The following is a 13,829-nucleotide window of genomic DNA, read 5'->3' as shown; positions in this document are numbered from 1 at the left end:
AGTTCCCGTGTGGGAGAGCCTTCGAGGCTCTTTGCAGAAAGTTCTAACTTCACTTTGGGAAGCCAACTCAAACATGGTGAAAAACAATAGCTTAGTTTTCCTCAATAAAAAGGAAAAGAAGAATTTGCATTGGGCTATGTAATTTCAGCTTCCTAAATAAGTCCTTTGGAAAGTTGTGGGGGGAGCAAGTGTGTGATTTTGGTCTTGGCGTACGACTTTGAAACTAACTGAAAAAAAAAATGTCTACCATGGATTTCAAAATGGATTTCTTCCCTGTACCATATGTTCCATAGCTAAGTAATAAGTCTGATGTGGGTGCCACATTTTTTAACAACTTTAACTTTCCAGAGGAGGGTTAAATAGCTCTCTTAATACCTTGAAAGAAAAAATTTTCAAGGTTTACCACAGTTCTTAGTCACAGGCAAAAAGTTTTCAAGAGTTTTTTGATCTTCGAGCCCATGTGGTCTCAAGAATATCCCCCAGGCAGAACGAAGCAGGAAGAGTTCGAGAGGCGGTACCCCTGATGCAGATGGTACTGTCTGCACTGAGCACGCGTTCGAGTTATCCTTAGGTAGACTTCCGTGCCTGACCTTGCCTGGTTCCATTCGTCACCTGCTCACTGTCGATAATCTTGGAACTATCAAGGGGGCGAAGTCATGAATCCATGTTTTCATACTATCTTTGTCTGTGTTCATTTTGGCTTTGTTTACCATTCCTTCCCCCTCTGACCCTAATGAGTATGGACAGATAGGTACATTTTGAGGATGTATTTCCCCTCACCATTAAGAGTTGTGTTTCAGGCAAGCAGGAAGAGTCATTTTCATTAAAAAGTAAACATAGAATCAATGGCCACAGCAAGTTAATTGCTCTGTTGTCTGACTAGGTTGGCATCATTCTCTTGAGTCTTAAATCTTCCCCACTCTACCTATAAAGATGATTATCTCCCCTATTTAAAATAAAAAATAAGAGTTTTCTCTCACCCTGTTTAACTATTATCTGTGCTACTTCTTTTTTTTTACCACAGAACCTGTCAAATCAAGTAGGTGATGCTCACTGTCCTTGTCATTCATGGTGGCATTACTCCGGGGTCGGTCCAGTGATGTGGCCATGAAAGATGAAGCCTAACCCTATCTGTCCATCACCGTCTGAACACACTGTGCTCCTGAGTACACTGCGAACAATGTATGTGCCGAGAAGCACATGCACGATGCTTTCTTACCTTTGTCATTATTTCTTCTCTTCCAGGTATCTCAGTAACGAAGAAGACACATACATGTAAGTAATGCATTTTTTTTCCTTGTCCCACGTTTTCTGAAGAGTTGGAATTCGCATATGTCTGGCTGCTGTGACCCTTCAAGTATAAACTAATGTTTCAGCTGTGATCCATGCTCAGCAGAGGTCATACTTTTCTACCTGTAGTGGTCAGAAGTGGTGCATTTCCACCTGTGTGTACTGAGTGTGTGTTAAAGAGAGTCTAGACATATTCTGATGAATTCTAGTGACTGAAGCCATTAAGCTGTAGAAGAAAAACATAAAGTGTAGCTGGGAGGATCAATTAATTACTTACTGATCATCCTTACACTGGATCCTTCTTAGAAGAGTCATGTTTCTAGGAAATATCACTTTGATTTCTTTTACACTTTGGTCTCCTTTCCCTCACCACTAGTTCCCGATTTAGGCCGTCTCGTACTTGTGTCTGTGGAGCAGAGATACTGACTGGGAATGTAGGCGCTGTTGTTTGACCATGAGTGTGGCCTCCCGGGGCCCCGGTTAATGGCATCGGTAGTTTGATGTGGAAATGTGCGCTGGATTTATACTTTGTACTCACTCGCACTTCTCAGGTTCAACTGCTTTCATCAATTGCCTTCATTCAAACTGTACTATAAGTTTACAAACTCACGTCAATGTAAAGTGTTGTGATTTGCAATCTGATCAATGATGTTTGACTGTGCTTTGAACCTCAGGATGAAACTAATACGTCCTTGATGCAGGCAGTCAACTTTCACTGGACTGGACCAGCATATTTAGACTTTGAATTAATCGTGTCATGAGAATTTGATGACTATTTTAGATCACAGATATGTGCTACCTCTGAGATGTGTTTGGCATCCTTCTAAGGCAAGCAGTGGAGGTATTTATGGCACAACTTAGGGCTGACAAAGACATGTCCCCCAATTTTTCCTAATTACACTTTAAAAATGTTTTTATTTCATGTGAAACATTTGGGGGAAAAAATCTGTGTAACATCAAAGTAGTTTATCTTGTGCCTTAGTTGATTCTTGAAACCTACTCTTGGGTTTGTCTGTCTGTCTATCTGTATTTGTAGCAAATAAAAAAGCAAAAAAAAAAAAAAATCCCACCAAATCTGATAGCTGCCTGACTTTTAGGGCTCAGTCCTACAGTCTCTCCATGTGGCTCCCCCACGAGCTTCAATGGAATACTTGAGGAAAGATGAGAAGGTCAGGCCTGTAATGGACACACGATCAGGACAGCACCTCCATCTTTCAATGCACAGCTCCAGTTGGCCGTCCCTCCATCAGGGTAGTCTGTGGCCCTTAGCTTTTTGGGGATTGTTTTGTTGTCGTCGTTGTTGTTGTTCTTGCTGTTGTCGGTGCATAATTGAGCTCATGATGACTGAGAGATTGACAGTACAGGAGACTGAAGTCCTCTGTATATCCGCAGGGCAGGCATGGTACAGAACGCTTCCTTGCACAGCCTTGCCCATGAGCTCGTCCCTGGCCTGGAGGGACCCACTCTAGAGGTGGTAAGTAATTCAGTCTTTCTGCTAGCTCAGTCCTGGGCCTCTCCCAAACAGGGGCGGATGATTGTGCCTGCTGTTCATGGTGGTTTGGGGTATGGACTCCTGGCCACCTGGCAATATACAGAAAGCCACTGACTATTTGCATTACGACTTGGCTCTTAGATAAATGGACAGAAACACTAGTTCAATTTCATTGGATACCAAGAGTCCTCCTCAACTAATGAGACAGAGACCATAGATTTTTGTTAATATATAGACTGTCCATCCGTATGGATCTTCAAGGAATTGTCATCCCCGAGAGTCATTTCATTGGTCTATTGAAGAAATAATGACCTGTGGTTGGATTTTAATTCATGGAAGGATTTAGGTGACAGCATGAGAGTGGTGGCTAGTGAGGAAAACTGAATTTCCAATAAGAGGCAATATAAGCAGGTTGGCCCTGCAGCAGAGGCTTAACTAACTCCATCAGCTATATGCCTGCTTTAAAATAAAATCAGGATATAGCCAGAATGGGCAGATTTGGATTGCCTTTCTAACTAAGAAAATGAGCAGGAAAATTCATACATATTAAGCATAAAATAAATGTAGAAAAACCTAAAATAAAGCTCCCTTTATGTAATTCAAGTATTAAATGGACAGAAAGATTTAGATCAGAAATCGTCTTTGTTTTTTTGGTTGACATTTACTTTCCTGATTTGGGGAAGGAGACCCAAAATAAAACAGCCAGTCGAGTTGGGATAAACAGCACCTGAGTAGACAGTCGGCACTAAACTTCACACATGCCAAGAAGAAATTGAATTGTCCAAGTTGCATGTTAGTAAAAGTCTTATGCCACTTAAATGTGGAGATTGTTTTTGTCATCAAACAGAGCAGAGAGCCCATCATATTTCTGATCTTAGCATCTCTACAGGGCCCACAAGTTGTGAGGAGGAAGAAAATCAGCCGGTTCTTTCTCTAATAACAGTCACTCAAATGACTTCTTTAGCATCTGTCGGATTTTTCTTGAAAACGGAAATGTCCTAACTTGCCTATAAGTTTTCTTAAGACGTTAAATTCCAGCTCCTCTTAAATCATCTTGACATCTGTTCTTCAGAAAGTTTCACTATCAGTGAAGTGTATGAATTCATTTTTGGACTGTCTCACGACTGCCATTTTTAGCCAGGGCTCTGGAAACCTTGGTCCAGGCTTGACTACATCGTCCTTGACAGCTGAAGTCACCCCCTATTAGCACTTTCACTCTGGTTTTCCTCATGGCCCTCGCAGAGAGATGGCTCAACTTACAAATTAACATGTACAGTTGTAGAATATATTATCAGACCAGAGTGTCAGCTCGCAGGTACCCCAGTCAGAGGTACAGGAACTACAAAATGAACCTGAATAGTTGTGACACCTGATAATATTTTAGGCCACCTTATTATCTGGAAAGCACAGGTATTACTTTAAAAAAAAATGTTTTGGAATGAGTTGAGCCAGAAATTCCCAGGAAAGGAAATCTTATTGTTAGCTTCAGAGGAATCCATAAGCACGGTCTTTGAGAAGGCATTCTCCTGAATTCCTGAGAAGAAAATAAACACTTCTCATGTTTGTCGTTACCTTTACTTGGCCCATGGGGAAGGACAGAGCTTTCGGGTTTCTGGTACAAAGTCATCATGACCAAATTGGTCAAGGAATTCTTACATTTTTGATGTTCTTCCATTGTTAGGAAATGTTACTGTTGTTTTTTGGTATGGGACCATAAAAGGGAGTTATTACTTGTGGGGTAGAGACATACTGGAGAAATTTTACACTGTGGTACAGAATTTCAGTTTAATTTTTGTGGTGATTATATAGCACCTGTATTTAGTTGGACACGTCCAAGATTGCTTTCGCTTTGGTGTTTCACGAGTTTGTTCTGGTCTCTTTCCTGATGAAATATTACCATGTGGATAAGGATCTTTTTCTTGGAATCAGCTGCTATCTTGCTCTTTCTTAGTTGCCAAGGACAACTGGTCATTTGCTCCTGACCTCTTACTTAATCGAATTCTCCTTGGATGATTCTTCATTCACTGAAATGCTAGAATATGACAAATATGGAGGTAAAAAAGGGAAAAATGCAACAGATCATCTTAGCTACTGCCAGCTACTGGGAAGTGTAGCGTCGTGGAATTTGGGCTTGTATCAGCCAGCCACCACGTCAGAGACCAAAGAGATAACTGGTAGGCTTCTGGATTGCTTCCAGGGGCAACAGACCATGGCTACTTCCTTCTGATCTCATCCTTGTTTATATTCCTTATCCTTCCTGTTTCAGTCTGTTCTGCTTGCTTTCTTCTACCCCCAGAAACAGGCACTTACAAACGTGTGGAAACTGCAGCTTACTCAGTAAGCAGTCGGGGAAACGGGTCGGTTTATATAATTTAATGTCACTCTTCCCCCCAAAATAACAAAGTGTGCTTCTGAACCCTCCAAACTAGTTTAATTTTAACAGAAATTGCATTGAAAGGTAATCTAGTATATTAAGTCTGGCCGTAGCAGGCTAATACCTAAAGTATAAAATTAAAACACTGTAGAGACTTAGTCCTCAATAGTAAAAAATATTTTAGAACAAATCAGGATAGTTCTTTGAGGAATAATCCTTTGTATCTGTAAAAAGAAAAAGTATTTATCGCAATCATTTAAAGTGGAGTAGGTTAACGCATTCACTTTACCCTAGAGACTTGGCTTTGAATTTGACTTAGATAAAATTAGTTTTGAGGCCTCACCCTCCTCTCCTTAGGCATTTGTTGATATCACATAACCAACCCAACAATTTGTCATGATTGTTGTCATTTCCTCAGGAGGTCCAAGAACTAGAATAACTCTATTTTCTCGTGTTCTTTTCCTTTCCTTGAGGCCATTCCTTTTGATTGTAGACTCTTAGCAACCCCAGACTTGGGGCTCACCCATGTTATTTTCACAGTCCAGGAAAACTCAAGAACCATTCTTGGCAGAGCTAATGGAAGGGGCTTTGGTTATATAGTTAGTAGGTTGCTGTGACAACCCATGTGACTCATGGCGTGACTCACAGCAATTATAATTTCAGTTGCTGGCTGGGTGTTTCGTTAAGACAGACCTGAGAAGAAGCCATACTGGAGTTCTTTAAGTAGGCTTCCATCCAGATCCTGTCCAACCATTGACAAACAGTCAGGAAGAGAGACAACCTAGCGCTCACCAAGGAGCCAGAGGATTCATTTCTTAGCTTGCTAAGGCCACTGGCTCTCCCAGACATTAAGCTTGCGTGAACAGAGGCTGGCCACTCAGAAGGCTAACCAATGGACAACCATTTAATGAGAGACTACTGTGTGCTGACAGGTTCTTTGCCCTCAAGAAGCTTACAAACTAGATTGAAGGTGGGAACTGGGGTGGGGGGTGGGGCGTGGATAGTGGAGAGACATAGCCACAGAAACCATCTGAAACACAAATACCAAGTGTACGATTTCCGGAAAATTCACATCACAACTGGAGAGAGACTGAGCTGAAAGTGTGGGGAAGGAGAAACACGTTAGAGAGGCCATCCAGGATTCTGATGCTGTGGTCCAAGCGTGCAATAGCAATGAGAGGAAAGGAGGAGGTTTGGCCCTGGGTGCTAAAAAACTATTCCTTCTGCTCATCTTCTCCCACTCTCACCCAGAGGAAACCTCTTTAGTCCCTTCAAAGTCAGCTACTCCAAGGAAGTAAAAATGCTCCCGTACTGTCTAGAAACCTTTCACCTTGTTTAGACTCACTCTGTGAGGCTAGAGCCAAGCTTTCCTGAGCTTCACAGGATTTCTGTTTCATCATATTAGGGTATAAATGGACTGCACTTGGCCCTGCTGGTCAGTTCTTCCAAGGTAGAAGATTCACATGGTATTAAAACCCACAGTTTTTGGTGAGGATCTGTGAATTCCATTTGAAAAAACCCAGAATATTTAGCTAAGTGTTTCCATCAGAGCATCCAGTTGGTTCAAGTTTGCTGTTAGAAGACCTCAGATTCATGAATTAAACTTGGACAAAAAGTATTTGTGTTCTGTTTCATAACAAGGGTTCGAAGGGGTGTACTGGGATGGTGAATGGCTCTTGAAAATCCCTGCTCACTACTAGGGGCAAAGCGAAAGTGCCTAGTCTACTCCGTACAGGTATATACTCGATAGTTTTGTTACATATTTAGTAATACACTCTTAGACATGATTGGTTTGATCTGTAAAGAAGAGCTGGATGTCGAACGCTCCGGGCCTCATTCAATCTTTTCATCAGCTCCATGAGCTTTGTACTACTTGCACGCCCATTTTAGATGAGAAAATTTATCTGAGAGATCAGTTACTTAGAGAAGTGAAAAACTTTACAGACTCATCCAGCCGGTACTGGGCAGAGCCAGGACTCAAAATAGAGTACATTGACTCCGTGCATACACATAGGTGCCACACCATTATCTCCAATATCAACATTAAGTAATAGCTTTGGAGCATTTACTAAGTGCTAGATGCTTTTCTAAGCACTTTATAGGTGTTAATTTATTTAATCTTTACCACAATCTTGTGCAGGAGGTAATTGCTGCTAGCCCCACTCCATAGATGAAAACTGAGACCCGGGGTCCCACAACTAGCTGGTATGTGGTGGAGCCAGGATTTGAAGCCAGTCCAGAGCCTAAACACTTTACCAGAGAACTTCATTCCTTAGAGTGGTCCTCCCGTTCTTAAATATAGGAAGAAAGCCCAGTGTGACACAGTCATTCTTACAATTGACTCAGGTTTTATGTGACCACGCGATTATTTTAACTGTGAAGGCTTCTAAGCTTGGAGAACCAACTGATTATAAGAAAGGGGGGGAGTTATTCCCACTATATGAAAGCATTTATTTAAAGAAGGTGGGCTACTAGAAACTAGGCAGTCGTCTTACCTGAAAAATGATCATTACTTATCTTCCTGAAAGAACTGGCATCCACTCATGTCACTGTTCATACCATTCAGCTGATTTCATAATAAAAGAATGGTTCAAAGTGGCCACTTTGGCTTCTAAGATGGTTGTGTTTCCCACACCAACAGTAATGTATGTTTCTTACAGCATGAACCCATTCTCCAATACAACAAAGCCCTTAGTGGATGTTAATGAGACATTTAATAAATTTCTTTATTACTCTTTTGTCAGACCAACTTGACAATTCATTGCCACTAAGAGGTAGTATGATTCAGGATACTGTGGTTTCCCTGAAACCTAACCCAAAACAAATAAAACCATCAAAGCTAAAAGAATGCCCAGGGAACTGAAACACATATCAAAAGGATACATAAGAGAATTAAGTATCAAGGGTTTGAGTATGCTCAAGCAGACCTGAATTTAGGTCTGGATTTACAGTTATATCAGCTTCTCTCTTTGCAGCCAAAGGAATAAAAACTTAGGAGAAGCATATTTCAAATACATGCCAACATATTTGAAATATGAAGAAAGTTATTGGTCTCCATTCACTTTCTTTATAAATTACATGCAATTTTTTACACCAGCCTTATCAACTACACTGCCAGGAACTTAGTGTATTTGTAGTCGCTTGGGCCTTTTGATATAGCTGATATCCATATCTGTACATTGCAGTGACTAAGGTGTTCTTTTCTAAGCTATTCAATTACCCTTTTTCCTTTGACTGCCCAAGATTCCTTACAGTGGAACATTCTGCACTTCACCTCCGGGGAAACACTGCCTAGATAGGAGTGATAACTCTTCCCCTGTTTTACTTTGTCGATCTCCTAGACATGGACCCCAGCTCCTAATGGCCTAAATAATTAACAGCCATGCATAATAATTAAAGGCATATTAAAGAGCAGAAAATGCTAACATGTGCAAGATTGAGGTTTGGATTCAGTGAAAGAGACTTAATCCATAAATCCATTATTTTAAATTTTCTTTTTGGAGGCAAGAGGGAGGAGAGGATATGGTAATACTCCAGATGCCTATCGTACAGGGGTCTTGGGAAGGAAGGCTAGAAAGCAGACCCCAGCCAATCCCTGTAGAGAGAGGATAGGGCTGGGAATCAGAAAGATTTTATTAGCTTAGTGTTTTCCTCCCCCTACTCTGTGCCTAGCCCTGTGTTGGGCACTGTGTAATATAGAAAGTTTAACTGATACTCCTCCCTCTCCAGTGGTTTAGTCTGTATCAGAGGAAGAGAAAGGACAGAGCCACTTGAAGAACTTTCAGGAATGAACGAATTGCAGGAAAACACGGGGCTGTGATCCGAGTCGTTTTGTCTGTGTGAGCTGGGAACACTAGTGGTGAGCTGAGCTCGGTCCAGAAGCGCAGCAAGCATTAGGTGTTATAAGGTAGGTCAGCAGAGGGTTTGGAGGAGGGTGGTGTAGACCCGTCTGACTGGAGGAGGGTATTTACAAGGAAAAGAGAGACTTGAAGAACAGAGATAAGGTTTTGGCTTTATCTCATAACAACCAATGTGAAGCCACAGAACATGTGTGAAAAATACAGTGACCTGTGAACAACGTTTTATTGCTGCTGTCATTTAGGTACATGAACAAAATGTTCTATACGTCAGTCCCTTCCCTGAACTCGGACAAAACTCTTATCTTTAGATAGAAGTCCTTTCCTGGCCTTTCCTCTGATCAGCTGTGTAAAAAACGTGCTTATTGAGCAGGGGAGATCTAGTCCAAAAAGGGAAGGCTGTTCTGATTATTAAAGAAAAAGAGTATCACCCTGGCCAGGTGGCTCAGTTGCTTGGAGCATCATTCCATACGGCAAAAAAGTTGTGGGTTCGATTCCTGCTCAGGATACGTACTGCTGGGGTGTGTGCAGGAAGCAACCGATCAATGTTTCTCACATCAGTGTTTCTGTCCCTCACTGACGTCTGTCTGTCTGTCTCTCTCTCACCTCCCCGCCTTCTCTCTTCCTCTTCTCTCGCCTCTCTTCTCTCTTTCTCCCCTCTTCCTTTCTCTCTAAAATCAACAAATATATCTTCAGGTGAGGATTAAAGAACAAGTATTTCAATCTTTCTCTGTGTCCCCAGTTTTAAGGTCTACTTGGAAGACCAGTTTTTCCCATTTCATTAGACTCAGAAGGATGAAATGAGCAGTGAAGCTCAAAAAATATAAGTGCACTTTGCATTGTGTGGCTCATGGTTGTCTTTGTATCTTCTGTTCGTACTGCTAATTGGCAGGAGGCCCCTGTAATACACTAGGAGTCTGTGTCTTTCCAACCCGTTTAGACTCAGCCACACATACCTTTCTAAAACTTGAAACCCAAACTCCAATCTTGTTCCCACGTAGGTAGGCAGAGTAAACTGCAGGGGTTATTATTTTTTCATCAAAGAATTATGTCTCTCACATAAGTGAACAGTACAGTTAGAGGATAATTATGCTTCCTTTTCTCTCTGTTGGTGTTAATTTCCAAGAACGATTTTCTGTTGTTTCACTTAAGGAACACTAAGGTCCGTTGGAGGCATTTTTGTAGGCTACATGTTCATAAACGTCTTCAGTGTATAATGAACTGTATCACGTTAATTTATCTGTCTCTGCGACACCATGTCTTTTTGTGTCGACAAAACTGAAGATTCACTTTCCCTCACCCAGCTGGGGCATCAGGATAATTGATTGTTACCAGGCTGTGCTGTTAGTAGACAGGATAACACCAGTGCCTCTAGAGAACAGGTGAAAACTAAACTCTGTCCCCCGAGGCCAGTGAAATAGCTGTTTGGTCCCTTGTGTGAAACTTCCTAATAACTTAACTGGGCAGCCTCTGGGTCCCTGGAGGGTTTCTCCACAAGAGTATTCCCTCTCTTTGTTAAGATTGCTTATTAAAAATGATTTTATAATGAAGTTGCCTCAAATAGCAGCTCTTTTCCTGGTTGTCCTTGAAGCTGTGGTGAAGAATCTTAGAGACAACTGTCTAGGGTTTTCCTCCTTGTTAAAAACTTCTCTCTTACTGCTGTTACTCTTGATTTTTAAGGAGACAAAGTCTAAATGACACAAGTCCCACTCCGGTTGATTATGTCGCTTAAAACCCCGTGCAAGGCATTACTGGTAGTTTAGCTTGTCATTTGGGCTCAGGAATCCAAATTGATCTACATGGATTGAGGACGTTTAAGCCTGCAATGGGAACAAGGCTCTCGGGCTTCCCCGGGAAAGCAGCTACCAAGGAATGCTGCTGCTAACTCTGCCCCCGACTCCACCAAACAGTGATTTCCAATTAGCTTATCTCTTTGGTCCTAGATTTATCCTGCCTGCAGACTAACTACTTTCCTGCCACAAGGGACTGTCATGAAGAGGAATCAAATAATTTAGAAAATGAGTATTGTGTTCTTTACTATCCATGCACTCTATAGATTCAAAGATTTCTAACAAAGGTAGTCAAGTAAGAGAAGAAAATCAGTTTTTCATTGTTCATCATCAGCTTGGCTTTGGAGCTCGGAAAGGGTTTCGGTGTGCTGGTGTGTGTAACACAAAAAACAACTGAGCCGTTGTTGGTGAGACTCACCATTGAACACACTACCAGACACTCGGTCTCCCAGTGGCCAGGCTACTCAGGAAACAGCAAACCATGGGAAGTTGTTAGTGACAGATTGAGCTTGAAATATTTTTTTAACTTAAGGCTTATCAGGCAGTAAATCTGCAGAGCAGAGTACTCAGGACGCAGCCTGGCACTCCTCTTGCTTTGCTGTGGGACTATAACAGAACACTGACGGGAGGAGGGACCGTCGTGAACATTTTAGTGGGGAGGTCAGAATCTTTTCTAGTGGTATGAAGAATTCTCACGTGCTAAGAACAGACCTGGGCTAAATTCTGATCTCTGAGCCCGGGCATATTAGAAAAGACTACCTTGACATCCAGCAGTCCCAGCTCTTCCCTCCCCCAGAGAAAAAGAAAAACTATAGACTGCTCTGGAATTCCACTGTCGGCAGGATCGCCTCGTTCTACTGCCTTCATAGCCTTCCAGAGTTTTCCATTGCCTGAGGAGTCGAAACTTCCTAGTATTCAAGGCCCTTCACAATCTGTTCTTTATCTTTCCACTGTTCTTTCCTTGACTTTTACTGTGCTAGCAGTTTTTCCCGTTCTCAGTGACCAGTTCCTAGAAGATTCCATGCATGGGCAAGCCCCAGTGCCTTTGCTTCTCCTGCATCTTGTTTGTCTTGGGACGTCCTTCACCAACTACGGCACCTCTCGAAGTCTTACTGCTCCCCCGAATGCTGGCACAAACGCCACTCACCATGCAAAGCCTCCTCCAACCCCACCTTGTCAATTGCTGCAGGTCCTCCACCTACCTCGTTAAGAGGACAGTGCAGAACACGTATTGTGGAATAGTGGTTGTTTGTGTAGCTTTGTCCCATTGGGTATGCTTTAATCATTTTTGTAACCCTTGAGCTTAGTGTAGTCATTGGTATCTACTATGTGCTCATTTAATATCTATAGATTTTAAATAAGTGTATGTGTTATCTGTGTACATACACAATTTTATGACCAGTTTTCTTACACACTTGATTCTAGGGAAAAATAATAATCTTCCCATTGTTAACAGCTTTAAGGAAGAACATAGGTTTATTATTTGAAACTATATTGTGAGACTTGTGCTATATTAGCACGGAAACCAATACTGTATCTCAAAGGGCTTTTTGATGTCTGGCAATTTACCACATGTATTTTGAGCCTTAGGTTTAGGATGGGTCTCTTTAAAGTTTCCTTTAGCAGTGTGTAAGATATGAGTTGGAATCTCATCCAAAAGATTTAAAAATACTTGTTTATCATTCTAAAGATGAGGGATGTGTTATTTTTCTGAGTGACCTCTTAAATACCATGTGTTTGCATTATTAGTACAAGATTTTATAAACCAGATACTCAAATTTATAGAGTAAAATAGAGATATTTTCAGTTACCATTGGTATCTATTTGAATGTAAAAGAGAAAACTACCTACTAGAGAAAGGAATTGGCTGATCTTTCCAGGAATAGGTGATATATTCTACCAAGGGAGATACCCTGTATTCGTCAGGTCTGTAGAGGAAATGGGATCCTTGTGTGTTAAACAATTTGGGACGTAGATGTTCTGATAGCCCTAGCTTCCTTACTGAATTCTAAGGGAAAATCTGGAAAAGTATGACATTGATTTGTTCCAAGTCAGCACACGTGACATTACCATGTCTGTCTAGTCTGGAATGTAAGTGTATCCCCTTGACTTAGCAGGGATCAATGATTTCAAAGCTACTGTCCACTTCATAAGCAGCTGCTCACAATCTTGGTTTCTGTCTGCTTTTCCAAGGAATCCTCTGTCTTTGCAGCTTTATGTGTGGCTTCCTCCCTACTTTTGTTTGTAACTTTTTCTTGAGTCAAAACAAGAGGAACGAAATTATCCCCTGCAGTATCAATTCCTTGAGTGGAAACCATGCTTATAAATGAGAGGATGAGATGTGACCCAATAAAAGAATCTATTTTTATTTTAATTTTAATTTATTTTCTAGTGGCCTTTTATGCCTCCTTAGGCGATGACCTAACCAATTCTATCTTCACACTGATTTTTTTTTTCAAGGTCAAAAAGCACTTTGGAATTATTATAATAGGAGAATAAATGTCCTTTGCTTCTAATGCAAGTCTGTCTCTTCATATGAAATTTAAACCCTAGGTTTCTCAGCTTCACAATAATTCTTCTCTCATTAGGTATTTATTAGCAAGCTGAATGAGAACAGGATGAAGTAAGAAGACCTTTTGGGACTCTGGAGTTGGTTTTTGATGGAAGTGTCGTCTCTCGTAGCCTCTCTCATCCCTTTCCTTTCTCAGGCGGGGGTCTTTAATAATGCACCAAGGGGCGCTGTCTTCATTTTGTGTTGCCGTCTCACACGGGCAAGTGCCATCAAAGCGCAAGCCATCCCAGAGGGCAGCTCCAACTATGGTTTTCAGGTTGAAAAAGGAAAAACTGTTTCACCATCACACATACCTACACACCACCATCCCCCTACCGCTCCCCCCACCCCATAGAGTTCCGACTAAGAGTTCTAAATCAAAGAACTCTCCATGGCCTGATTTGGGGAAGTTCCCAAATCCTGCATAGAACTGAGGTGATTTGAGAGACAGGAAAATGTTCTCAATTTCATTATG

General features: G+C 41.5%; 1 protein-coding gene across 4 annotated transcripts in view; it reads left to right on the top strand.

The window, feature by feature from the left end:
• Positions 1-13,829, top strand: part of RORA (RAR related orphan receptor A) — a 697,355-nt gene that overhangs the window by 519,028 nt on the left and 164,498 nt on the right. For all 4 annotated transcript variants that reach the window (XM_053927993.1, XM_053927992.2, XM_053927991.2 and 1 more), the window contains one exon: positions 1,246-1,275. In XM_053927993.1, coding sequence (XP_053783968.1) covers positions 1,246-1,275 — 30 coding nt within the window. The remainder of the gene's footprint in view (positions 1-1,245; positions 1,276-13,829) is intronic.

This window comes from Desmodus rotundus, chromosome 7 (assembly GCF_022682495.2).
Source record: "Desmodus rotundus isolate HL8 chromosome 7, HLdesRot8A.1, whole genome shotgun sequence".
Taxonomy (NCBI): domain Eukaryota; kingdom Metazoa; phylum Chordata; class Mammalia; order Chiroptera; family Phyllostomidae; genus Desmodus; species Desmodus rotundus.
The sequence above is the reverse complement of the archived record's forward strand: the minus strand, read 5'-3'. Positions and strand labels throughout refer to the sequence as shown.